The 26,915-nt window shown below is 43.8% G+C and overlaps 1 protein-coding gene across 1 annotated transcript in view; it reads left to right on the top strand.

Moving 5' to 3' along the window:
• Nucleotides 1-26,915, top strand: part of LOC308041734 (rap1 GTPase-activating protein 1-like) — a gene marked incomplete at both ends in the record, with an annotated part of 278,133 nt that overhangs the window by 182,975 nt on the left and 68,243 nt on the right. The window contains 8 exons of the mRNA XM_080346642.1: nucleotides 2,870-2,941; nucleotides 3,224-3,310; nucleotides 3,976-4,110; nucleotides 5,661-5,807; nucleotides 7,044-7,147; nucleotides 9,370-9,483; nucleotides 14,231-14,357; nucleotides 14,440-14,542. Coding sequence (XP_080202768.1) covers nucleotides 2,870-2,941; nucleotides 3,224-3,310; nucleotides 3,976-4,110; nucleotides 5,661-5,807; nucleotides 7,044-7,147; nucleotides 9,370-9,483; nucleotides 14,231-14,357; nucleotides 14,440-14,542 — 889 coding nt within the window. The remainder of the gene's footprint in view (nucleotides 1-2,869; nucleotides 2,942-3,223; nucleotides 3,311-3,975; nucleotides 4,111-5,660; nucleotides 5,808-7,043; nucleotides 7,148-9,369; nucleotides 9,484-14,230; nucleotides 14,358-14,439; nucleotides 14,543-26,915) is intronic.

The following is a 26,915-nucleotide window of genomic DNA, read 5'->3' as shown; positions in this document are numbered from 1 at the left end:
TGCCTGCCCCTCCTTCTCCCCTTGTGAGGAAGCTGTAGAGCCTCCCCTCTGTTCTGTCCCAACAGATGGGATGAGGGATGAGCTAACTCTGAATGCGACACACGCCCTGACTCAACAGATGAGACCAGGTGTGAGTTAACTGTCGGTTAATTCTGTGCGGTTATGTGAAGTGAATGACAGACAATCACTCCAGGGGTCCAATTCAGTTATGAGTTTTACTAAAAGTATGTGTTGGAATACTAGTTACAGCAAATAATAGTGGCTTTGCAAAAATAGTTTATGATATCACAGAACTTATCAATACATTAACAGCAAGAGTCCTACTACGAGCCATGTATTGGCAACCATTAGTAGCTATAATATGGGACTTAGAAGAATCCAACAGCAGAGCTTAAGATAATGTTACTCTTATATGTTCAAAAGGAAGAGAGAGAGAAAAAGAGTGGTACAGAGGGAAGGAAAACTAAGGTGTAAAAGAGAGAGAAAGAGAGTAATATATCACCATTCACAGAAGGAGAGACAAAGAAATGGGGGTATAGAAAAAAGGAGAGACGGAAAGAGCAGAGAGAAAGGAAGAAAAAAACAGATGAGGGATCCAGTCACTCTTAGGGCTCCACAGCGTGGATGATGAGATGTGTGTATGCCCTCCGGTGTCCCGCAGCGAGGATGCTGGGGTTTGTAGTTTAGGAGGGCAGCATCCTCCGATGTCTAGTCTAGTTCCCGTGGTGAGGCTGGTGGGCTGAGGGTCCTCAGGATGGTGGATTCCCTATCAGTGCTGTTTTAAGCGAGCTTTTTTTATAGCCCTCCGAGTAGAGAAGAGTCTGCGGGGGAAAGGGGTGATTGCGAAAGATCGACAAGTCTCGACAAATCCGGGGCCATGTTGAAGGGTCTGAGCTTTTCCCCTTTGTTTGCCAAGCTGTGCATATCAGAAGATGGAGCTATGTACCCTCCAGCTCATCCCCCACCTCCAGTATTGGCCAGCTGGCCTGGGCTGTGGCTTGTTAGCTTGTTGTTGATATGTAAATCGCAGTTCACCCTATACTGAATGTGTCATCTCCTGTGGCTGGATGAACTAGTTTCGCTACAATGTTTTCAGCCATGATCCTTATCAATACACAACACCCTCCTCCAGGCTGAACAAACCAAGTGACTTTAGCTGCTCCTCATATGGCTTCCCCTCCAAACCCTTCACCAACTTTGTAGCCCTCTTCTGGACACTCTCCAGTATCTTTTTTTATACCGTGGTGCCCAGAACTGCACACAGTGCTCCAAGTGAGGCCACACCAGTGCAGAGGAGAGCGGGACAATCACTTCCCTGGTCCAGCTGGCAATGCTGTGCTTGATGCAACCCAGGACATGGTTGGCCCTCTTGGCAGCCAGGACACACTGGTGGCTCATGTTCAACTTGCTGTTGACCAGAACCCTCAGATGCCTCTCCACGGAACTGCTCTCCAGTATCTTGTTCCCCAGTCTGTATGTACAGCCAGGGCTGCGGTGCCCCAGGTGCAATATCTGGCACTTGCCCTTGTTGAATTTCATGCAGTTGGTGATTGCCCATTTCTCCAATTTGCTCAGATCACTCTGCAGGGCCTCTCTGCATCTGAGAGTGTCAACAGCTCCTCCCAGTTTAGTGTCATTGGCTAACTTAGTATTCCCTCAAGTCCTGTGTCCAAGTCATTTATGAAGACATTGAACAGCACTGGCCCTAAGATGGATCCCTGAGGAACCCCACTAGTGACTGGTCACCACCTGACATAACCCCACTTACTAGAACCCTCTGAGCCCAGCCCATCAGCCAATTACTCACCCACAAGTGTTTTTCCAGCTGTATGCTGGACATCTTGTCCAGGAGGATGCTGTGAGAGACAGTATCAAAGGCTTTACTGAAGTCCAAAAAGATCACATCGACAGGCTTCCCTTGGTAAACTAGGTGGGTAACCTTGTCGTAGCAAGAAATTAAGTTTGTTAAGCAGGACTGTGTTGTCATTCAGATGTTTTTCAGTAACTTCTAGAATAATCTTCTCCATAATTTTGCGAGGCACAGATATGATGCTGACATGCCTGACAAAATGCAAGGCAGGATTTTAACTGGTAGATATCTATTGGGAGGGTGTGAGAGGCCTTGTAATTAAGGGTGCTGGCCTATGATGTGAGAAATCTGAACTACCACATCAAACTTGGCGAAAAAAAGCCTGTGAAATATTCTTAATTGCTGTGTGTATCTGGTAAGATAGCTGTGTATAATTACAAGTAAATGGTGTGAAGAGCCAACTGACTATATAAAAACTTCATTACAGTTACTTTTTTGGCATTGATATGTCGGGTAGGAGCACGGTTAAAAAAAAAAAAAAGACAAAAAACCACATGGATATCCTTATCTCTTGCTGAGAAAGTGCTTTTGTATGTGTACCATATGTGTCTCAGAGAGGTGGTGTCACTGAGATACTCCCCTCACTGTGCAGTGTAGTTCCACTGAAAATTCTCTGTCAAAAAAAAGAAAAAAAAAAGATCACTATAATCACATTGACAGAGGTTCTTCTAGTGGAGGTAAATCTTGCCGGCTGAATAGAAGCTTTTTTTTTTTTTTTCCAAATATGCTGCTTGTTATTAAAGATTTCTAAAAACCAATTCACTTTATTGGTTTTGTTGCTTTTACTGTGTGCACATCTAGCTGACTGAATTTCTGGAAGATAAATCAGCACATTTATTCACTGAGTTCAGAAAGAGCTGGATGCATGGGATAACATATTTGAGTTCTTTTCGATATGTGAATTATTCAGGAGGGATCAGATATACCATAGTAGTCTGAAGGCTTTGATAGTCTCACTTGTGTTATGATACTTATTTTTTCCCCCTTATATTTTTTCAGGTTTCAGTCACAGCCCGAGATGACGTCCCCTTCTTTGGACCCCCTCTGCCAAATCCAGCCATATTTAGAAAGGTTTGTTTCTCTTGTCCACTGTTAGATGGCAGGGTAATATGGTAATATGGTCCCCTTCTTTGGACCCCCTCTGCCAAATCCAGCCATATTTAGAAAGGCTTGTTTCTCTTGTCCACTGTTAGATGGCAGGGTAATATGGTACATACCCTGGAGTTCTGAGTCAGTGTTGTCAGTCTGGCTACATGACTTTGGAGGTCTAAAGAGCAGAAAGGCAGAGCTTTTCTCATGTGATATTTTTATTATTGTTTTCATTTCTAGTCTAGTCTTCATCCTGTTTTGCAGAGTGCAGAGTTTCGTGAATTCCTTTTGGCCAAGCTCATCAACGCTGAGTACAGCTGCTATCGAGCTGATAAATTTGCTAAATTAGAGGTGGGTCTATTACCTTGTTGTTTGCATTAAAAATTATAAAATTATATTACTGCCAGATTAAGAAAATACAGTATAACTTTCTACTTCTTATTTTGTGTTGCTTAAAAAAGGAAGATGAAATGTTATGATACTTGGCTATGTGATACTTCCTTTGTATTTCACAGCAGGTGTGATAGAATATGAACAGGTACCTCCTAATGTAAAGATCTAATCCTCAAGTAAGAGTGGGAATATGATGCATGCATTTTGCTGGAGGAAATTCTGTTTTAGCTGAAACTCAGTATTGTGCTGCAGGATGTGTACTGATCTCACTGATTTTGGTTCAAGGTACTAAAATTCTGTTCCACACTCTGCTGCTTACCTGATCTAGAAAAAAATGCCCTCAATTCATGCCTCTTTTTCATCACCTGTAAAAAAAGTACCAGTGTCCTTTATGACTTGCTTTAGAAAGAGTTTAAAATGGCTAGGTACTATTGTAATATGTTCCATAAAATCTAAACCACTAAAACCACATCTAAAACCACTTCATACTGTTTAAAATAATCTTCATGATGTTTGGTTTTGTTTTTGTTTTTTTAAGACAGACGTGAGACATTGCAAAAACAGGAAAAATAATCCCTCCGCCCCCAATAATAGTTGTGTTTTCATTCCTAATGTTGACGCAGGAAAGAACTCGGAGTGCCCTCTTGGAGAGCCTTTTTGAGGAGCTGCAGCTTCGCAGCCGCAGTATGATGGGGTTGCCCATAGGGGAGGATGACAAGATAGAGAATGGCAGTGGGAGCTTCCTTGAGAATTTCAAGGTGAGCCATAGTGGATTGATTCCTTTACCCAGTTGCTCATAATTTTCTCAAGCTCATTGTGTGTCCCTCCAAGGAATATTCACCCTGCTGGTCAGCTGTGCTTAGGGTGAGACAGAAGAAGTCTTTCAATCCAGCAGCCTTTCTCTAGAGCATCTTCAACTGTCCTTTGCCATATGTCTCAAGAAAAATTTTTCCCCTTCCTGTGCATCTTTCTACAGAGCTACCGTGTGGCTTAGGGTGGAATTCCTTATTGTCCCTAAGAAATGAAATTCTTTATGCTTCATGCTGTCGTCTAATGTTAGACGAGGTGTCACTCCATGACTTACAGAAAAAGGAATGAGTGTTTGCAAGAGGAACAGTAATACCTAGTAGCAAGCAGCTTTCAGTTCCTACAGCATATCTCTTTCACTTAATTTTCCTCATAACTGAAATATTTGCAACAGCCACTGCAAGAGCGTTTCTAATGTATCTGTGAGTGTACCATCTAGAGAAACTGTGATGCTTTACTTACTCTCTAAAAGCCAGAGATAATTTACTTTCTTTTGTTCAGTGTAGATTACACTTTGTTCTTTTTCTTTTTCTTTTTTTTTTTTTTTTTTTAATCAGGTGGCAGAACTTATTTTAAAAGTGATCAAGATGATACGAGATAGGAAAGTTTTTGTACAAACAGGAAAACTGAGTTTTGAACTGAGAATCTTATATCATTTTCCTATCTACTTTTCCTCTCCCACTTCTGTGGAGGTGCCTCACCACTTCTTTTGTGTAAGTTAGCTGTCTGGACAGAGAAATACGTTATTTCTTCAGATGACCATGGTGGGCTAGTTAGAGTTGTTAAGGGCTGTCAAACTAATCCATTTACATATAGTTATATGCGTAGCTTTGGTCAGAACTGGGATGCTTTGATGAGGTGTGTTTTTACATACAATCAGTCTATCCTGCCTTTGCTGCTAAACAGGAATTTCCTACCCATCTGGGTCTTACACTAATTATCCCAAAATGTCCTTTTCTGACTTATAGCAGATGCTGTGATTTGCATGTCATGTAGACATATGACCTTTGCAGAAGGCTGGAAAAGGCTGAGTAAACTCAAAAATAGCTTTTTCAGATGCTGCAGACTTTAGTATGGCTCCTTTCCCTTTGGAACCAACACCCAAGTTCATGCAAGACTGAACCTTACAGTCTTGAACAGGAGTTTGATTTTCTGTTTTGTAGCCTGTACTGGGTAAGAATTCTTCAGATTATGCTGTCTTATCCAATCTGCTGGGATACTGGTAGGGAATCTCTATTTTTTGCAACAGGAAAAGGGAAGTGAAAGTAGAGAATAAACTTGAGGAAGAGATCTCCACTGGCAGTGAGCTCCATGAATTGGCTAGGACCAAAAATGGGTAATATCTAAGATGCTGTCTTCTAGGAATTAGGATTTCTGTGGTTTTGGTGCTGGTTTATCACACCTTTCCACCCAAACTGTGGTACTTTTCCTACTGCTCTACTGTGTGCAGGTCTATATGTGTATCTGTGTTTGTTTGTTTCCCTGCTTCCCCACTGTTCAGCGGGTGATTAGAGGCCGCAGCCAGAGCCTGGATACCATGGGGATATCCATGAGAAAGCAGCAGCCAGCCACCCTGCCCAGCCGCCCAGCTACACCTGGCCTTGCCCTCAGCCAGAGTGTCACCGAGGGCCCTAAGGCCATTGCTGCGGTAAGGTATTTGAGTGGGCTGTAAGAAGAAACCTGGCATACCTTTGTGAGCCATCCATACATTCTTAGTTCTCTTTCCCTATTAGTTTGTCCTTTTGTCTTTCTGTGAATGTCTTTCTGTTGTACAATCCCATCTCACAAGTGGTGACAGCACGTGTTGCAATCTGTTTTGTCTGTGCCTATCTCTAGCCTCAGTTCATGTGTAAACTAGAGCTGAGATTGATGCAGACTGGGAGGAGAAAGCCAAACATGATTCTGCATCAGATATCTATCCTGGATTAGATCCTGTATGTTGCCATACCTTAAAAAAATGCATGTACTGTGGTTTGACTAGAATGGTGCTGTATTCTCATATGGCAAGAGCTGAGAATATAAAGACACTAGATCTGTTCCATTTTCTTCAATTTCACCAATCAGATTCTTTTCTGTAATATAAACAGGTGTGCAATGCTTATTCAAGGTGCGTTTTTGCTGTAAACATAATTTGTATGTTGGGAACAAATAGCAGAGTTAATAAAGTTTGGGGTGAGAAAGAGTGAATATTTCTAGTCACTATCAAAGGCTTTCTTATTTGATAAGGATACCAAACATATGTGATCAGTGTGAGCATAACAAATCCATGACAAATGTTACCAGAAAAGGATCCATGTTTCTGATACTGGAATTATGGTCACTTTGGCCAAAGTGCATCTAGCTGATTATGGTCTTTGCACTAGTGATGTCAGTATACAGGCAAACTACAAAAACACATCTCTGAGTAAGCCAAGAAGGTTCCTTTCAGTATGGAAATTTATTGGTGACAGTTTCCTCAGTTGTATGCATTCCTTATGTCAGCACAACTAATTCACAGCGTAGTAATGATGAGTTTGCTGCCTCCTTCTCTCCTTTAACTTCTATTTTTCTCTGCCTTCCTGATTCTGCCTCTCCTTCTCTCATCACATGGGGATACCTCCCTTCCTGAGCCTCTTTCTCTGTATAGTGGCTGTGTATCTTGTTCTGACTTTGTTTCTGTATCTTTCAGTCTCTTTCTTGTACCACCTTTGTAAGCCCTAGATTATGTTTCTCACTGACAGAAAGTACTCCTTGCACCAGTGGAGCTGAGCTGTTCTATTGTATTGCAAAGCAAAGGAGAGGATCTGGATCCACATTGCAAACTCTCTTCCATGCTTTCAGTTCTCCACAGTGTTTCCCGTCATGTTTCCCGCTCTCTTTTCTGTCACACTTTCCTTTTTTCTAGTCTTTTGCCTTGCCTGGTAGGAGCCCCTCACGTACTCGAGCTAGCTGGTTCCATGGGCGACGGAGTAGTGCCATTGGCATTGAGAACATACGGGAGGAAAAGAGGTATGAGCCGTGGGAAGATGAGACAAAGACAGAAAAAAAAAAAAAACATAGAAGGAGATGAGAAAGGGGAGATAGAAAGGCATGTATAAGGACAGCAAGGTAATTGACAGGAATGAGTATGGAAATGGAAATGGTTGGAATGGGAAGAAAAGCCTCATTATGAGTTAATGGAGAAATGGACAATTGACAGAAACAAACAAAACAAAAAGGGCTCTTTGTAAAGGAGAATAATCAATATGAGTGGAAGAAGGGAGGAAATGGGTGGAGGAACATAGTAATGTCACTCTTAAATATTGTGCAATATGTTCCAGGACTCCTGGTTCTCCTGTTCTGTATTCATCACTTTCAGATAACAATCAGATTAAAGGCTTCTATTTGGCAAGGGAGAATTGGGTGCTTGGTTGTTTGTTTGGTTTTGTGTCAAAAAGTTCAAATAGACAAAACTTCTGATACCTTGAAAAAAAAGGATTTTTTAAAAAAAGCTTTAAGTCAAAACAAATTAGATGGTGTGAGAAATACTTAAAGGGTAACATACAGGTTCAAGGAGTGATTTGGCATATTTGACAGAATTTTAACCATTCAAAAGTTGTCTGTTGGTCACAAGAGATTTAGTTAAATCAAATTTGTCTCAGTTCTTGCTGAGGCTCCTTTTCAAGATTATACAGAGTTTCAGAAGTCACATGAGTGCTCTGCATCTAATATACATTTTTTCCAGGTGCAAGAATTCCGGAGGACAGCTTACAGACTCAGCGTAAAAGGGGGAAAAAAAGCTATCTTTAATGTGGAAAATAGTGATTTCACAACAGGAAGAATTACTACATTTTCCCTTCTAGGTATTCCCTTGGACCTTTCTTTAATGAGATGCCTAGGACCTAATCTGAATAAAAATAGTATAGAATACAGTATAGAACCTTCTTTGAGAAAAATTAAATCTGAGACAACTTCCATGTAACAGTCTAAGCCAACACAGTAGCCATAGCTCCTCACTACTTTGAATAGTTTTGTACCTTATGCAGCTGCACCTGCCAACCCATTACATTGTGTACAACATTATTCACTATCCCCTTAAAAGATCTGTAAAAGTTTTCTACAATAAGGAAAATCCCTAGATTTCTTTTCTTTCTGTTTTGTTTTTGTTTGGTTGGTTTTTGTTTTGGTTTGGTTTTTCCCCTGGCCTTTGCTAGGAGGGAATTGGTAAGTTATTTGGTTTATTTAGCTTTCCTTTTGTTTATTTGTAATCGTATTATAGATATGAGGAACAGTGAGCCTTATCTTGTGTTCTGTGAAAAACTATTTGGTTGATTCTTGAAGGTGCAGTTTAACCAGCAACTGGTCTGTTCTAATGGTTCAATGCCACTGAAAAGCAGTCCCACTAACTCTTTCAACTACTCAATCCTGTCCTATTCCTTGTGATGGCTCAGATGTTCAGTGAACTCTTCATGGAACTGATTCAGCCCATTAATCTAACAGAAAAAGTATCAACTTTCACTGGATTGTCTGCCAGGTTCTGCCATGAACTGGTTCATGGATGAGTCTGATGGGTACCTGGGCTGATGGGAAGTACACTCAGCAAGAATGGGGGAGACTGGAGCAGTCTCTCTGGCAGAAGAGAGATTAACACACTGTGTGTGACTTCACCCTGAAGCTGTAGTTTAATGATATGCAGGCTCTGACAGCAGAGCTGACCCAGGAGGAACTTTGTGAGCTCCATCACTGAAGCCACAAAACTCACCCAAAAAAACCCTGAGTTTTCCAATCCTTAATTAAACATGCCCCACTTTTCAGTTACTTACACAGACAGCTTGCTTCAGAAGTATCTTGACAAGTACTAGTAGCAACAAAACTATTGTAACCATCCTGAAACAGAAATTTGCTGGATCCTTTTTCTTTGTGCAATAAATACATTAACTCTCTAATCAATCCTAAAACTTTCTAAGACCAATGAAATGGGGAGGGTAGAAGAAAAAGAGGAAGAATTAAAAGAGAGTACAGAAATTAATTTTAACTTTTATATCAATTCAAAAGGAGCTTAAAGCTGGCCATTTCTAATATATTGCCCTCAACAGGTCACATGTGAGGAACCTACTCTTCTCAACACAACTGTACTTTCATGTGTATATGAAAGATCCAGCTTTGTAATTGTGGCTGGTAAGAAAGTGTTAGAATAGATAGTAGTTAACTCTGACCATGAGGTACAGCTGGTTTCTATTTTTTCCCAACAGAGGCACTGCAGAGAGGATACAGAAGGTGCTGGACAGTCCAGGAACTTTCTTTGACCTGAAGTCTGATGGATCCTCCAGTCCCAGCTCTCCAGAATTCCCCAGGAGGATAAGCAAGTGAGTTGAAAATAATTTTAGTATTTGAAATACACTCAGTGTGTCTGGTATCAACTTAAGCATGGTGCATGTCTTGCTCTCTTGGAGGATTTACTAAGACTGCCCACATCAGGCATTGCAGTATCTTAAAAGTTGTATGTCTGGCCATGGAACAGTAATTCAAGCATGCAAGTAAGTAAGTCAGCTTTCTTAAACAGCCAGTGAATAAAGATTGAACCATTTAAAGGTGATTTGGCTGTATCTTTACTGTAATGTTAGTTTGCATCCAACAGGATACACAAAGCCCTAGCAGTTCAGTTGTCCATGCTTACTCATGTATTTTTTTCCTCTGTAGTTTGCTCTGGGTTGATTTTGGAGCTTCATGGAGAAGCTTGGACAAGAATTTGTTGGAATGTTGTGTTCAAGTTCTGCCCCTTCAAGCAGGATTCACGCTGCTGCTCCAAACCAGTCTGAACTACTAGTCTGTTTTCAGTCCCCCCAAAGTGTTACAGTGGGGTCTCATGTGTTGCACCTAAGTTTCATCGCTAAAGTACGCCATACCATACCTAGTGTACTCCTGCAAAATACTTCACGTGGTAGTCTGCAAAATAGTTCTTCAGTTTCTGGTGGTCAAAAACTATATAAAAATGTACTTTCCTGGTAGTGCATCTTTGGTGTTGCTAAGCTGCATTATGCTGGGATGTGATCCTATCTAGGATACTTCAGGACTTAATGGAAACTATACATTTACATTTACAAGATTCCAGAGCAGCCTGTCTCTAAATCCAGGACTGCAGCTGACTTTCTGGAACAGCTTGCCACACCTGATTTTTTTCATGAGAACTTGGATGAGACCTGTGGCAAAAAGGGCACTGAGTACTTTGTAGTAAGGCATGTCCCTTTCTCAGGACTGGGGCTGCTCTAGGAAACTTTCGGGAAATGCTCTAGAGCCAGGCCTCTGTGTTGCTCCAGGTGCCAAGTCTGATAAGGAAGGGTCTTCCTTCCAGGTAGATCCAAAGCTCCATAAGAATTGCAGGCTGGTGACTATCTGCAGTAGTTCAGCTGTGCGACTACCCAAAATGTTGTCACAGCCAAGGTGCAGAGTTCTGGTAAATATGTTTTTGTGATACTAGTTTTTGGTTTAGGTGGGTGTCCAAAATTTTGGTGGAGGATGAGAGCACAGCTAGGAGATATAGACCATTTAAGATGCTAGCTCTGGCAGCAAAGGATAAGAGAGAATGCAGGACATGGAATCACTGATTGGTCAGCAGCTCCTTCCAGCCTTACCACATTATTCTACCTCCCCATCCTCATACTGCCTGGGACCTTGTTAATGAATTAGAGGTTCACACGTGAAGGACTCTTGCTCTGATTAGGCAGATGAAGTAACCTTGCATAATCAGCAAGAATTCTGCCTAGTAAGAAAACATCTCATAATTTGGTTAGTCCTGGTTAGCATACTGTAGAATGTGTGCATGTCCTGGAAGAAAATGATGAAGCTTTCTTGACATCTGTTCCTGATTTCTACATTTGATGGCGGGCTTCATCCACTTCCCAGCCCCCAGTGTCTATTCATCAGCTGAGATGAACCAGATGCAATGGCTGTTTCAAATTGATATGACATGCTTTCAGAGAGCAAACATACCATGGGATTTCACTGACAATACTTGCATGAATATTGTTTATGCACATGAGGCATGACCTGTACAATTTGGCAGTCTATTTCTGTCACCAGGATTCTCTCTGAGCATCTTTTTCCAGTCCTGGATCCAAAACCACTTGTACAATCACCAGAAGAAGTCTTTTCGCAGTTGTGGTAGTTTAGCTCTTTCCTGGACAGTTTGTTTACAAGGTGGGATGTAACATGGAGTTTAGTACAACTGGTGATTAGCCAGAGTTAGAGTTGTAATTTCAGAGTTAGGGACCAGCCCATGTACAAGTCATAGCTTCTGCATCATAGCTGGGACAGGGAATCAAGGACATGGAATTCCACCACATAGAGCGCACTATTTTCACCAAAACAGTATTAGCACATTATTGCAGTAACAGTCTAGGAGTTTAATTCTAACAGGCTATCTCAAAGATAGTTCTACTGAAATAGTATAGTTCATTAATTGTGAAGCCACAAATCAGGATTGTGATATAGGCATATTTCTAATGCAAAAAGAGTTCCAGCTGGTTCTAGAGCAATTTCTGCAGCCCATATTAAAAATGTCATCCCTGGCAGTATGTCAATCAATCCGCTCCTGGTTCTCCCCAGGGAGTAGTGTCACAGGAAATTTCTCTGTCACAAAAATGTTCAGCATGTTGCTGCTGGTCTTAAATAATAATTACAGATTCTAGACCGAATCAAACCCTTAGTCCATGTTGTGCTAAAACCAAGCTGGAAATAATGTAAAGGGAACACAGATTAATTCTTTTACAGTAGCGCTCTCTTTCCTCACATGCTGATTGCCAACACACCATTCTGCAGTGATTAGCTTGCAGTCCATGAAACTGCATTGTTCAGTTGGGCTTCTCTACCACGTGCAGGGACAATTACCCTTAGTTTTTCTGCTTTACTGTCCAGGTAGGCTTCCAAATAATCCTTCTTCCCATGGGACAGACTTAAAAGAATGAACCCCGCCTAAGTAACCACATAGCAAACCTCCTCAGGATCAGATGGCTTTCTGGGTTGCATCTGAAAAATCAAGCACTGTACTGTGTACACCCAAATCCTAGGAAAAGTTTTTTTGTGTTTTCCATCCTTAGACTCATCTGAGTAGGGACATCAAGCCAATCAAGCGCGGACCAGATGCTTCTCTGTCATTGGTTACCTACTGAAGATACTGGCAAGACTTTTGGGGTGAAATGAGAGCCTTGGCTAAGAGGAGCATGAACTTACTTAGAGGACCTCAAGGACTGTGGAGAGACCAAGTGGCACCATGTAATGCTCCACTGGCAGTTCCAGGAGCAAGAGTCCTGGGAAAGGGACGTGTCCAGATAACTTCTATTGGAGCATTTTGGCTCTAGCCCATTCCCATTGCCCAGTTAGCAGCCATTGAAACAGCCTCTACTAGTGATGAGGGAAAGAGGCTGCTGCTGAGTGCCTCTCCTTCTCTTCCCCTCCCCTCTTCTCAGATGAGCCAGAAGAGAACAGCTTGGCCTGCAGAAGGCAAGAGCAGACAAACATCTTTCCACCTCTGTCTCTACTGTCTTTGGATGACATAGGTCAGTAGGTGAGGATGGAGAAACCTGCTGAGGAAGGATGCTGAGAAGGAGATACTTTGTAAAAATCTGGGCTCTAACTCACTTAAATTCATGTTATTGATTTGCTCTGCCAATAGAGAAGCGTGTTGGTCTTCATTTCCTCCAAAATATATTTCCTAACCTCCTGAGGAAATACCTTTGGCCTATATTGGCCCTGTCTTTACTGTTCTCCCTGTTGCATGCTGGCATGTGATATGCCTGGGACTTTAGGTTTCATTACTGCTTGTAGGTCAAGACTGGCCACATTTTGCAGTGTTTCTGAAGGAATAAACATATTTAGTATCTTGAAGGTGTCTTATCTTTCTTGCCTCTCCTAGCTTTTTTGGGTTTCTTAACATTTTTAAGCACTCATCTCTCTCTTATTGGCTGATCTCTTCTGCAGGCAGTGAGTATTTCACCATAAATGTTAGGTTTACATGCACAGTGCACCTTCCACCATGTGAGCTTATCAGCCTCATGAACTGCTCTTTCTCCTAGATGACTGTAAGCAGTGGATCCCAAATTCTGAGCTGGGAGAAGCTGACCTAAAGGGTCCTTTTTGACAGATATGAAACATGGTATATATCATGACTATCTCAGTGACCATGACATTTGAGAGAGTGGCAGTCAAGTGATCCAATAGATTTTGCTTTGAATGTTCCTATTGTAATGGCCTTGTGGGAGCTAAAAGTCTAGTGGGATGGACCTACAGGAGCCTGGCTACTGGCAGCTGTGCACATACAAAATCACCAGGAAGGGCATCCTCACCTAGGTATGTTCCTATCTGTAAGCAGGAGGACCTTTCTGACATGTCTGTGCAAGAGCTTGACACTCAATCCTAATGGCTTGGCACTGAGACATCCTAAAATAATGCAGATCTCAGTAATTTGTTTGTGCCTTCCCATTGCTTCCTTGAATTTTCTTAGTTAATAATTCTATAATACTGGTTAATGTCTATAAGTTTTCCTTACTCTTCCTGTTAAAACTGTCTGGAAACATAGCAGTAACAATTCATAAGCTCTATGACATGAAAAGTGTGCTTTTATAGCTTCCTTGTACTGTCTGGAATTTCACCAGACCAAACACAATAGGCTGAGAGTGGATGTGGGTGGCCGAGGCTGGGTAGTGCCTTGCCTTTATACTCAGTTTAACACCTCAACATGTTGTATTTAGGCTTCTAAAATCTCTAATCTCCAAAGTGAAGGCATCTGTTGATTTTAATGAATGTCTAGAGGTTAACAGTGCTTAAATGCAGGTGGTTTGACTCACTCTGCTTGAAGACACTTAGGTCTGTGACTTAAAAATTCAGTCTTGTCCTTTGATTATAGTTATCCAGCATGGAAACAAGAAGTGGTGTTTCTACTAAATGAAGTAGCAACTAGAAATTAAGGAATGCAAGCCAGTTCACCAGAATTGGAAAAACTAGCTGTGGATGAATAATTTCCTGTTGCTGACTACTATATGATAAAGTTATGTCACAAAAAGTGCAAGCCTATGTGTAACAATAAGCCTGATAATGTTGAATGCTTACATTTCACAGAATGCTCAGGAGTCAGACTTCAGGATACTGCGTGATGCAGCCATTCTCACGTTCTTCATCCAGTGTAAGCAGTTGTTGTAGTAGTTTGAGGGAAAATGAAACATCTGAGGAAGAGGAGAATGACAGGGTGGGTGTATGAACTCTAACAGGCTACCCTCCCTGATTTTACCAAGTGCTTTATTAAAACACGTCTTCTTTGCCCTCTCCAGGAGCTGATGTGCTCTCTTAAGGGCCTTCCAAAACAGGATTCAAAGGTTCAGACTATGTGGCTGGATGACAGTGACTGCACACCCAGTACTTCCAGCTCACCAGGTAAAAAAGAAAGAAAGAAAAACAGAAAAAATCCTCTGGTTATGCTTCTAGAAACATATGTGATGTTGAGCTACAATCATTTTGGAAAATCTTTCGTATGCCATCCTTGAGATTTGGGAAAGCATAGGTAGATAATAGGCTGAGAGAAATGGGAGAGAAGCCAGCATGCAAATCCTAATGGGGAATGGAGAATGGGAAGTGTGTTCCAGTAGCATGAATAAATATTGCTGTACACACTGCAGAAGGAGCTACAGTAGATTGCAAAGAATGAGTGTGTTCCTGTGTGAGTGTGTTCATGTGTTTCTATGGAGAACAAGCAAGAACAGAACAAGCAAGGGCTCAGTTAGCTTTAATTTTCTTAGGACAGTCTCAAGATGATATTCGAAAGAAATTACAGAAACTGGAGGGGGCACAATTACGAGATCTGGATGTTATGTTAGAAACAGCCTGGAAAGTTAATAATAAGAGAGAAAAGGAACAGTCAAGGCATTATCAGCAAGACCTGTTGTCCAAGGACAAGGTGGGGGAGTAGGAACAGGAGTCCGTGGTAGATGAATTAGAAACGGTCAAGGGCGTGGTTTTCGGAATGTTCAGGGAATTCCTTTGGGACCTGTTGTAAAGCTTGGTTCAAATCAATGTGCTTATTGTAAGCAGCAAGGACACTGGAAAAACGAATGCCCAAACTGTCCCAGTTCCATGAGTTGGGTACCAAATGCAGTAGGAAATGCAGTACAAACTATGGTGCTGGGGGAGTATAGTAATGACAGCTGACTATATGAAAGCACAAAAATGGATACCCAGAATAAGGAGCCCTTAGTGACGGTACAAGTGGGAGACCAGAATGTGAGATTTTTTGTGGACACAGGGGCTACCTATTCTGTGCTAAATTCCTTACAGAGAACAGTAGGTCATAAAACGACAACGATTGTTGGTGCCACAGGGAAGGAAGAAGTACGGCCATTCCTACAACCCTTAGATTTGTGTTTTGGAGGAAAGGAATTAACCCACAAGTTCTTATATGTTCCAGACTGTCCAGTTTCCCTTTTAGGACGGGATTTATTGACCACATTGGATGCCGTAATAACATTTGAGGATGGAAACCTGGTAATGAAAATTCCAGAATCTAAGGTAGGACAAATTCTGTTATTAAAAGAAAACCTGGTAGTGAAAATACCACAAGCAGTGGAGGAGGCTGTGATGGACTGACATACCTGGGAAATCAAAACCAGCCCAGCCTGTAAAAGTGGAACTGAAGGAAGATGCCAAGCCAGTACAGTTGAGGCAGTACCCACTGAAACTAGAAGCTAGGTTAGGCATAGTACCTCTAATTGAAAAATTCTTGAAATATGGTATTCTAGAGGAATGTGAATCAGAATATAATACTCCAATTTTTCCAGTAAAGAAACCTGATGGTAGTTATCAATTAGTCCAAGATTTGCGGGCTGTAAACCAGATCACTAAGGACATTTATCCGGTAGTTGCAAATCCATATACCTTGTTAACATCTGTGAAAGAGAAATATAAATGGTTTACTGTACTTGATTTAAAAGATGCCTTCTTCTGCATACCCCTTGACCATGAAAGCAAAAATTCCCATTGCCTTTGAATGGGAAAATCCACACAATGGGAGGAACACTCAATTAACCTGGACACGCCTTCCACAAGGGTTCAAGAATAGCCCAACCATCTTTGGAAATCAACTAGCCAAGGAACTCGAGGAATGGACTACAAAAGGTCATATCATGATCCCTCGACAATGGTATTTGTTGCTACAATATGTAGATGATATTCTGATTGCGACTATGGGAAAAAGGATAGAAGTGTTTGTATCCCATATGGTGACAACAGTATTGGAACAAAAGGGGGGCCATTGGCTTTCCTCAAGCAGAATGATGAAATACCAGGTAATTCTGACAGAACAAGATGATGTTGTTCTGAAAACTACTAACCTAATGAATCCTGCGGAGTTTTTGGGTGCAGGTACTGAAGAAGGAGATCTGGAACATGATTGTGTGGAAGTCATCGAATACACCCATGCAAGTCGTCCTGATTTGAGAGACACCCCGCTGGCAGAAACTGACTGGGAACTCTTTAGTGATGGCAGTAGCTTTGTGGAAAGTGGAGTACGGTATGCAGGATATGCGATCACTACTGTCAAGACAGTAATTGAGGCCAAACCCTTACCACCAAACACCTCAGCACAAAAAGCGGAATTAATCGCCTTGACTAGGGCATTGGAACTCAGTGAGAACAAGAAAGGTAACATATGGACTGACTCAAAATATGCTTTCGGAGTTGTTCATGTGCATGGAGCCTTTGGAAAGAGTGGGGACTGCTCTCTTCACAAGGAACAAACATTAAATACCAGAAGGAAATACTGAACTTGATTAATGCCATTCAGAAACCATCACAAGTTGCTATAATGCACTGTAAAGCTCATCAAAGTGGAACATTGAAAATTATTGGGGGAAATCAGCTTGCTGATCAAACAGCTCCGTCGGTGGCACGGCAAGTGAGAACAATGGTGGGTCTTGTCTCCCAGAAGGTAAGAGCAATTGATTTATTACCTTCAGAGCCACCTAAATATTCCATAGAAGATGAAAAACTTGTAAGTCTAGTAAGAGCCAGCAAGAATAATTCTGGGTGGTATGTAACCACCAATGGACAAGTTGTGGTGCCAAGCACTATTATGAGAGGAATACTTCAGACAGAACACCAGAAGTGTCACTGGGGTGCAGAAGCATTGGTAACTTATCTAAGGAAACAAATTATCTCGGTCCAGATGTTAACAATGGCAAAGTCTATTACAGCTAAGTGTGAAATTTACTTGAAAAATAATCCTCTAGTAAAAAGAAAAATAGAAATGGGGAAAATTAAGACAGGCATGCAACCCGGGGATTATTGGCAAATAGATTACACGGAACTACCCAGAACTCGTGGATGTAGATATCTACTCGTTGTGGTGTATACCTTTTCTGGATGGCCAGAAGCCTTCCCTTGTCACACCAACCAAGCAAAAGAAACTGTGAAATGGTTATTAAAAGAAATAATCCCTAGATTTGGGGTACCAATAGGAATATCATCCGATAGGGGGCCCCATTTTGTGGCACAACTGATAAAGGAGGTTAGCAGATGTTTAGGGATTCATTGGCATCTGCATACTCCCGGGAGGTTTTCTCGGTAAGGACCAGCTGATTGTTTCCAGGGTTTAAGGTGTTTAGGTGCAGAGGGTTCTGTTTCCGAAGGTGCAAGACACGGCACATCCAATTCTAAAGCGTTACTGCTACTGTTTTCTATAGCCATACACGTGCCCTCCGGTGGCCACTGTACTTCACTAGGCAGGTCATATTCAGGCCACCGGCGAGTACAATATTCAGTTAATTTCTTTTTACTCATTGATTGTCCGAATCCACCCTCCTTCCAATGTTTCAACACGTAATCTAATGGTGACATCTTTGTATTGCACGTATCAACACAGAAGGATATAGATAACTAACACAGAAAGATAACACAGGTAACTTTACCAGAACAACAGTAAACACGGATCAAATCACCAGTTTCAACAGTAAATACAGATTAAATCACCAGAACTACAGACCAGGTGCTGAGCAGCACTAATAACCAGACCAGGTGCGCACAAATTACCAAACCAGACCAGGTGCCGAGCCTGCGGCACAAATAACCAGACCAGACCAGATGCCGAGCCCGCAGAGGTTTCCCTCTGTCTGACGGACGGCTGCCTAGGCAATACCCCGGGAGCTCCCTGCCCAACCAAGCGTGGCTTTCGCTGCGTCTGACCGGCAGGCTACCAGATGCCTGACCAGCAGGCTACCAGACCAAAACCAGACCAGGTGGGTAGCCAATAATCCAGATAAAGCACTTTCTTACCAGTCAGAGGTCCGTCATGAGCAGCAGAGGGTCAGTCGCATCCGATGCACTCCCCAAGAATACCTCGGTGCTAGCCGGAGCAGGATCGAGACGTGACCCACCTCAGCAGCCCACGAGGTCCCACCTGGGTCGCCAAAATGTTAGCAATAAGGACACATAACCACAGGCGTAGTTATATGCGGTGCTTTATTTCAGCGCTGGGAAACCAGGGGTTCACACCCAAAGCTGGCTTCCCTGCTCAGTTTAAGTTACACAGTATTTATACAGTCCATTCACATACATATTCGTATATTCATTAAGATACGTAACGGTTACTCAACATTGATTGCAACATCGATTGCAACATCTTGGAACTCTTTTGATCATGTGCAGTGTCCTCTGGTGGTCTTTCAGGGCGTCTTCAGGATGAAGTAAGTAGTCTTCATCACTTCTGTCCCTTTCACCTTTGGGTACTGCACAGGCGAGCTACTTCTATAGCTAGATAACTGCTGACTTGCTCAACCTCCGGAGATACTGCATGTACTTCTCCTCACTCTATGCGTATTTAGGCTAAGATAAAGCTAGGTTGTTAAGATAAGAGTATACTCGAACACGATATGCTTGAACATCCTTTCAGGGACAGTTTACAAAACTGATTCATCATTTCAGGAACATTTTGTAAAACTGGTTCTGTTACTAACACACACATAGGATTCCTCACCGAAAAACACGCAGAAGCCTTTCCACAAGCATCTAGGTATATGCGCCCATACGTGCACGCATACGCAGCTAGAGAAAAGCACCTACCTTTTCATGCACACTTCTGCAAGCACGCCCTCTCACTTCTACTTACAGGAGGACGTACGAGAAACGCACTTTCATGCTGGAGGGTAAACACGTCTGTTTAAGATGGAGACACTGCACACACGTACACATGCCTTCACATTTGGAGGGTACCCCCAGATATGCTCCTGTTTTGGGATCAAACTGTGTGTGAATGAAGTTGTGCTTATAAATACTCGTCTGTCCGCGTGCGTGTGCCTGGTTGTGGGTTCCATTCATGTTTAAGCTTAAATGAGTGTACAGCTGTGGTGTTTGTTGGAACGCTTCTGCATCTCTCCAGTTGTACAGTCCTGCATTTCTCATGTGGACAGACGCAAGGGAGCTCTGCTAGGAAAGAATCAGCGACAGACATAGGCAGAACTGAACGCTGAGCCATGGTACTTCTCATCCATGGCAAATGCTTCACAGTCACCTGAGGAAAGACACTTAGCAATCAACCTACAGGAGAAACGGAACAGAACATGTCATAACAAGAAAGTGCAACAGAGCATCTCTTCACAAGCTTGTCCCTGATCTATAGCTGAAGGCAAACACTTGTGTGCTTGTGTGAGAGGCAGTGTCTTTCCTGTCACCGTCTGGTAGTTTTGCACAGTCACAGGTGCTGGCACGACTGTCAACGTCTAGGATACCTGCAGACTTGACCCAGTGCTTGTGGAGACAGTGTCCCTGAAAGTCTCTGTGTGCCTTAGCGCCTGCTGAATCCAGCCATTTCTCAACCCGCATGTGAGTCCCTCTTTCTCTCCACACACATGGGTGTTTATTTCGTCTCCTGTGTGCATCTGCACTGGTGTTGTGCTCAAGTGAATGTGTCTGCTGACACTTTGTGTGTGTTGGTTGTGCCTGTGTGCAACAGAACAATCATGACACCTCAAGTGAACAGAGAAAACCGGAATCATCTAGGTAGAGGAGACAAAGGCAGAACAAGGCAGGATTGAAATGTGTTTATGTAGACGCTTTCCCTGTGCTGACTTTTCACAGTTATACCAGAAAAAAATCCGAGAGGTAGCCCTACCCGAGAAACGCTTCCAAAGAGGTCATTTAGCGAAAGAACAGCAGAGCCTGTGCGATATGACTGCACGTGTAGCCATTCGTGTATCAAACGTCTGCATAGAAATTTGTCAGTCTGCACAGACATAGACGTGCTTGTACTTTTATACACGACGGTAGTGGTGCATAATTTTGAACGGAGTCCCGTGTTTGTACACGCTTGTGAGACGGTCCGATGGGGTGTACAGGCTCGTGCGTTTATTTGGAGTCTTATTTATACAAGAGCTGAAGCATGTGCACAACTGCGAGTGTTTGAGGAAGAGTTTCTGCATATATGGAGCTGACCTCTCCCCTGCTTGCGTGTGGACACAGAAGCAATAGGAATGGAAGCTGCTGAAGCAATATAGACTGTGGACAAGGTACAAAGGACTTACCCATCCTCAAGCAATGCCATGATACCTGCTCTCTAACCACCTGCAGAACGAAGGGATATTTTTCAAATTTTAGATCCTCCAGCACGAGGACGTGCGGACAGAAGATTAAGTTGTATAGAAGCAGGGTTCTTAGCTTATATTTGACTAGAAATTAATAGATCTACTGGATGTAAGGAACTAATAATTTTCTTCGTGTAAGTGTGTACCAATTGCGCTTCAGAGGAGAATTGCCAGCGTGGAGAGGTAGATCGTCAGACAGATAAAAAGACCCTCAGAATCTCCGCCGAAACAGGCTGCATGTCCTGCAATTGACGCTAGATAACATCAGTAGCCTGCTTTTAGGCCATTCTTTCTCCTGTAGACGCTTGGTATGTGAAAAATTGCCCCAAATTGTTATGAATATGCAAGAATTGGAGCCTACTGCTTTCCTTTTTCTTTTCCGCATGCACACATAGGCTCCCTCACCGAAACACAGGCAGAAAGAAGCCTTTCCACAAACACACAGATGTGTGCAAAAGCTACCGCCTGCGTGCTCACGCAGCTACGGAAAAGCACCTACCTGTTCCCACAGTGATATAGAATGTTTCCAAATAGGTCATTTAGCCAAAGAAGAGCGGAGCGTGGTATCAGGGAAAAATCATATCTGAAGGACCTTGCGCTAATTCCTGCTAGCAAGGAAAGGCTTCTAACTTCAGCACCTCTTCTTCCTCTCTATTTCTCTTTCAGACTATGTTCCTTCTTTCCTTTACAATTGCCTAGGACGTGCTCCCCTCCATTCCAACCCGGCTCATCAGCCCTTCTGGGATACTCACACTTGTGCACCTGCTGCAGCTCTTGTAGAAAGAAGTTTCACACACGCTCATTCCATCCTTGCAATCATAAATCGAGCTGAACACACATGCACGGTTGTGATCTCACACCATTCTACACATACCATTTCCTATACACCTATACAGAGCCACAAAATCCCAAGGTCTCACAGACCTTCCAAGAGCACATAGGCTTGTCTCTGATCTATAGCTGAGGGTAAACACTTGTGTGCTTGTTGGAGATCATCCGTCTTTCCTGTAAGTGTTGGAGTGTTTCGCTCAGGTCTAATGTGCTCAAGCTCGATAATCAAGGTCTAGGATATCTGCAGACCGGTCCCTGCTTGTGTAGAGACAGTGTGCCTGAAAGTCTGTGTTCGTTAGCGCCTGCTGTATCTAACCGTCGCTCCATACTCGTCTGAGTCTTTCCCTCCAAAATCATGTGGGTGAATTTCATCGCACATGTGCATCTTGCGCTAGTGTTGAGCTCAGCTGAGTGTGTGTCTTGACGCTTGGTGTGCGTTGGCTGTGCCCGTGTGTAACACAGCACAGTCAGGAGTGCGCAAGTGAACAGAGAAAAGGAAAATCGCATAGGTAGAAGCAACGAAGCAAAACCGATTCAGGATTGACGTTTGCTCAACAGAGACAGATTCCCCGCGCTGACATTTCACAGTTACACGAGAAGAAAGCTGAGCGGTACATCGACCGGAGAAATGTTTCCGCAGAGGTGATGTAGTGAAAGAACAGCAGTGTGCGCGGCAGTCAGGACTGTGCCTGAAAAGCGCCAAAACCCGCAGAGCCTGCGTTCAAAAGCTGGTGGCGATGTGACTACACTGAGGCACGTTCCCGTGTCTGCGACTGTATAGAGTGCTGTTTCATGTTCACACAAAGGCTCACGGTCCGCTTTTTCTTCTGTGTGTGCACACGCGTTTCCGTTGTCTCTTCCGAACAGCGGTACCTCTGTGCGTGCAGAACGACATGGTCAAACGCATCTGCCTGTGTTTTGGTAAACAATGGAGTGTACGTGTTCAGACAGCGGCATCTCCGCAGACGTCTCCACAGACCCAGTTCTGAAAGCCCGGCACCCTTGGACTGAACGTAGAAACAACCAATTGCATCGGTGTGCGCAATCACATATTCAAGATGGACGTCTTTAATCTCACAGAAACACTACTGTATTTGCGTTCAAGCATGTATCCGAAACGATGTGTGATCAGATGAGCTGCCGGTATTTGCTCTGTTCTGCATGCTTCGTTGTAGCTCTCTTGACGGCCGCAGGTTTATCGGCTTGCTTTATACGACTGTGTAAAGGGATAGCTTGAGAAAGCTTGCCTTTTGCCTACTTCAGCGCTGGAAACTAGTTGCTACGCCTTCCCTTTTTTCCACGTGCACACACACGATTCCTCACCTAGAACCACGCAGAAACCTTTCCACAATCACCCAGCTGTGTGCACACATCGCCACGTGCACGCACACGCAGCTAGAGAAAAGCACCTACCTTTTCACGCACCGATGAGTAAAGCAAACGCCTGGCCACACACATGCACACTTCCACAAGCGCACCCACTCCCGTCTCTTGACAGAAAGACGTACGTGAAATGTAGTGACATGCTCGAGGGTATACAAGTTTGTTGATGTGTAGCGTGCTGCAAAAAAGCATACGTGCGTGCACGAGAATACACCTTTTAAGGATATCTGCAGAAATGCGCCTGCTGCTCGGGTTTGTGACACACATGCTCTCCTATGGGGTTTGTGTCACACACATTGTCCATGGTGGTTTGTGACACACACACTGTCTAATGGGGTTTATGACACACGCACTGTCCAAGGGGGTTTGTGAAATACACACTGTCCATGGGAGTTTGTGATATGAACACTGTCCAATGGGGTTTCTGACAAACACGCATTCCAAAGGGGATTGTGACACACACGATATCCACGGGTGTTTGAGACACACACGCTGTCCAATGGTTTTTTGACACATGCACTGTCCAGGAGAGTTTGTGACACAGACGCTGTCCAATGGGGTTTCTGACACATACACTGTTTAGAAGGGTCTGAGACACACACAGTATGCTGTGGGTTTTGTGACATACACACTGCCCGGGGGGGTTGTGACACATACCCTGTCCAAAGGGGATTGTCACAGTCATGCTGTCTAATGGGGTTTGGAACACACAAACACTTTAATGATGCTTGTGACACACAAGCTGTCCAGGAGCGTTTGTGACACAAATGATGTCATATCGGTTTTGTGAGACACAAGCTGTCCAGTGGAGTTTGTGAGACACACACGGTCCATGGCGGTTTATGACACACACGCTGTACAATGAGGTTTGTGAGACACACACGGTCCATGGCGATTTGTGACACACACACTGTCCAGCGGGGCTTTGTGACATGCACACAATCCAATGGGGTTTGTGACACACAAACTGTGCAATGATGCTTGTGACACACACACTATCTAAGGGTGTTTGCGACACACACACTGTCCAATGTGGTTTGTGACACACACACTGTCCATGGGAGTTTGTGACACATACACTGTCCAATCGGGTTTGTGACACACACTGTCCGATGGGGTTTTTGACACACACCCTGTCCAGGGGCGTTTTTAACACATACACAGTCCAGGGGGGTTTGTGACACACACTCTGTCCAAGCGGGTTTGTGACACACACACTGTACAAAGGGATTTGTGACGCACACACTCTCCAATGTGGTTTGTGACACACACACTGTCCATGGGAGTTTGTGACACACACTGTCTAATGAGGTTTTTGACACACAGACAGTACAATGGTGTTTGTGACACACAGACATTCCAATGGGGTTTGTGATACACTCGCTGTCCAATGGGGTTTGTGATACACACACTCTCCAATGCGGTTTGTGACACACACACAGTCCATGGGGGTTTGTGACACACACACACTATCCAATAGCGTTTATGACACACACACTGTCCAATGGGGTTTTGACACACACTCTTTCTAATGGGGTTTGGGACACATGCACTGTCCATGTGCGTTTGTGACACACACACTGTCCATGGGGGTTTGTGATACACACACTGTTCAATGGGTTTTTGAAAAAGCACTGTCCAGGAGACTTTGTGAGACACACGTCGTCCAATAGGGTTTGTGATACACACACTGTCGAGGGGGGATTGTGACACACTGTCCATTGGGATTTGTGACACACAAACTCCACCTTAAGCTCGAATGGAGCATCAAGGCACACGCATGCTCTCTCTTTCCCTATACCGAGTCGTGTATAGAAACCGCTAAACCTGCGATCCGCAGTAAGATACCACGAAGCATGCCGTACGGAGAAAATACCAAAAGATCCTCAGTTCACACATTGTTTCTGATACATGCTTGAACGCAAATACGTTTTTGCTGCTGTGGTATAAAAGACGCCAGTCAGAATATGTGATTGCACGCACCGGTGAAATTGTCACATAGCCACCCGCTTTTGAATGCAGGCTCTGCTGGTTTTGGCACTCTCCAGGCACACTCCCGAAAGCCGCGCACAGTTCACTTGCAAAATGTCGTCTAGGGAAGCATTTCTCCGATCGATCTACAGTTCTGCTTTCCTGTCATGTTACTGAGAACTGTCAGCACAGGGAATCCGTCTCTGTCGAGCACACGTCAATCCCTCTTTGGTTTTCCTCTCTTGAGTCTGCCTAGATGATTTTCCTTGTTCACTGGACTCCCACTTCACTGGAGCAGTCATGGCTGCGCTGTGTTACACACAGGCACAGCCAACGCACACCAAGTGTCAAGAGACACACTCTGCTGAGCTCAACACTAGCACAGATGCACATGTGCGACGAAATCAACACACGTGCTTGTGGAGAGAAAGACATGGACTCACACGCGTGTGGAGCGATGGATAGATACAGCAGGCGCTAGGAACACAGACTGACTTACAGGCACCCTGGCCGCACACCAACAGGGACCGCTCTGCAGGTATCCTAGACGTTGATTATCAAACCAGCCACACTGACCTGCGCAAAACTCCCAGACACTTACAGACAAGACACATTCTCTCCGACAAGCACACAAGTGTTTGCTCTCAGCCATAGATCAGGGACAAGCTTGCGCAGAGACGCCCTGTTGCTCTTTCGCTTTTAGGCATGATCTGTTTCTTTTCTCTTTGTAGATCGACTGCTGAGGGTCCTTCCTCTGGCCACTGTGAAGCATTAGCGATAAGTGAGAAGTATTTCGGAGCAGCATTCAGTACTGCCTACGACTGTCTATGCTCTCTTACTAGCAGAACTGCCTTGCATGTGTCCGCGTGAGAAATGCAGGACTGGGCAACGTCGTTCTTCACACTCCAGTGGGGTTTGAGACACACACACTGTCTAGGGGGTTTGTGAGACACATACTGTCCGACGCGTTTTGTGACACACAGGCTGTCCGGGGGGGTTGTGACACACACACGCTGTCCAATGGAGTTTGTGAAAATCATGCTTTCTAAAGGGGTGTGTGATACACACACAGTCCCATGAGGTTTGCGACACACAGGCTGTCTAGGTGGTTTGTTTCATGCTGTTTACTGGAGTTATTAACACACACACTTTCCAATGGGGTTTGTGACACACACACGCTGTCCAATGGAGTTTGTGACAAACACACAGTGTCCAAAGGGCTTTGTGACACACAAGCTGTCCAGGGGGTTTGTGACACACAGACGTTTTCCAAAGATGTTTGTGACACACATATTGTCCAATGCGCTTTTGACCTGCACACAGTCCAGGCGGGATTTTGACAATCACAGGGCCAATGGGTTTTGTGACACACACAAAGTCCAAATGGGTTTGAGATACACAAACTGTCTAGGGTGTTTGAGACACACACACTGTCCATGGAGGTTTGTAACACACACGCTGTCCAATAGGGTTTATGACACACACACTGTCCAATGGGCTTTTTGACACTGTCCAGGGGGGTTTGCGACAAACACACTGTCCAATGGGGTATGTGACACACACACACTGCAATGGGGTTTGAGACACAAACACTATCTAGGGGGTTTGTGACACACACACACTGTCCAATAGGCTTTTGACACACACACTGTCCAGGGGGGTTTTTGACAAACACGCTGTCCCATGGGGTTTGTGACACACACAGAGTCCAATAGGGTTTGCGACAGACACACTGTCCAATGGGGTTTGTGACACACAGTCCAGTGGAGTCTGAGGCACACATGCTGTCTATGGGGATTTTGACACATATGCTGTCCAATGGGGTTGGTGACACACACACTGTCTAGGATGTTTGTGACACCCACACTGTCCATGGAGTTTTGTGACACACAAACTGCCCAATGGGATTGTGACAAACACACACACTGTCAAATGGGGTTTGTGACACAGACGCTGTCCATTCGGGTTTGTGACACACACGCTCTCCTATGGGGTTT

This window comes from Nesoenas mayeri (genome assembly GCF_963082525.1).
Source record: "Nesoenas mayeri genome assembly, chromosome: 1".
Lineage (NCBI taxonomy): Eukaryota > Metazoa > Chordata > Aves > Columbiformes > Columbidae > Nesoenas > Nesoenas mayeri.
Note: the sequence above shows the minus strand (reverse complement) of the source record. Positions and strands in the feature narration are given on the sequence as shown.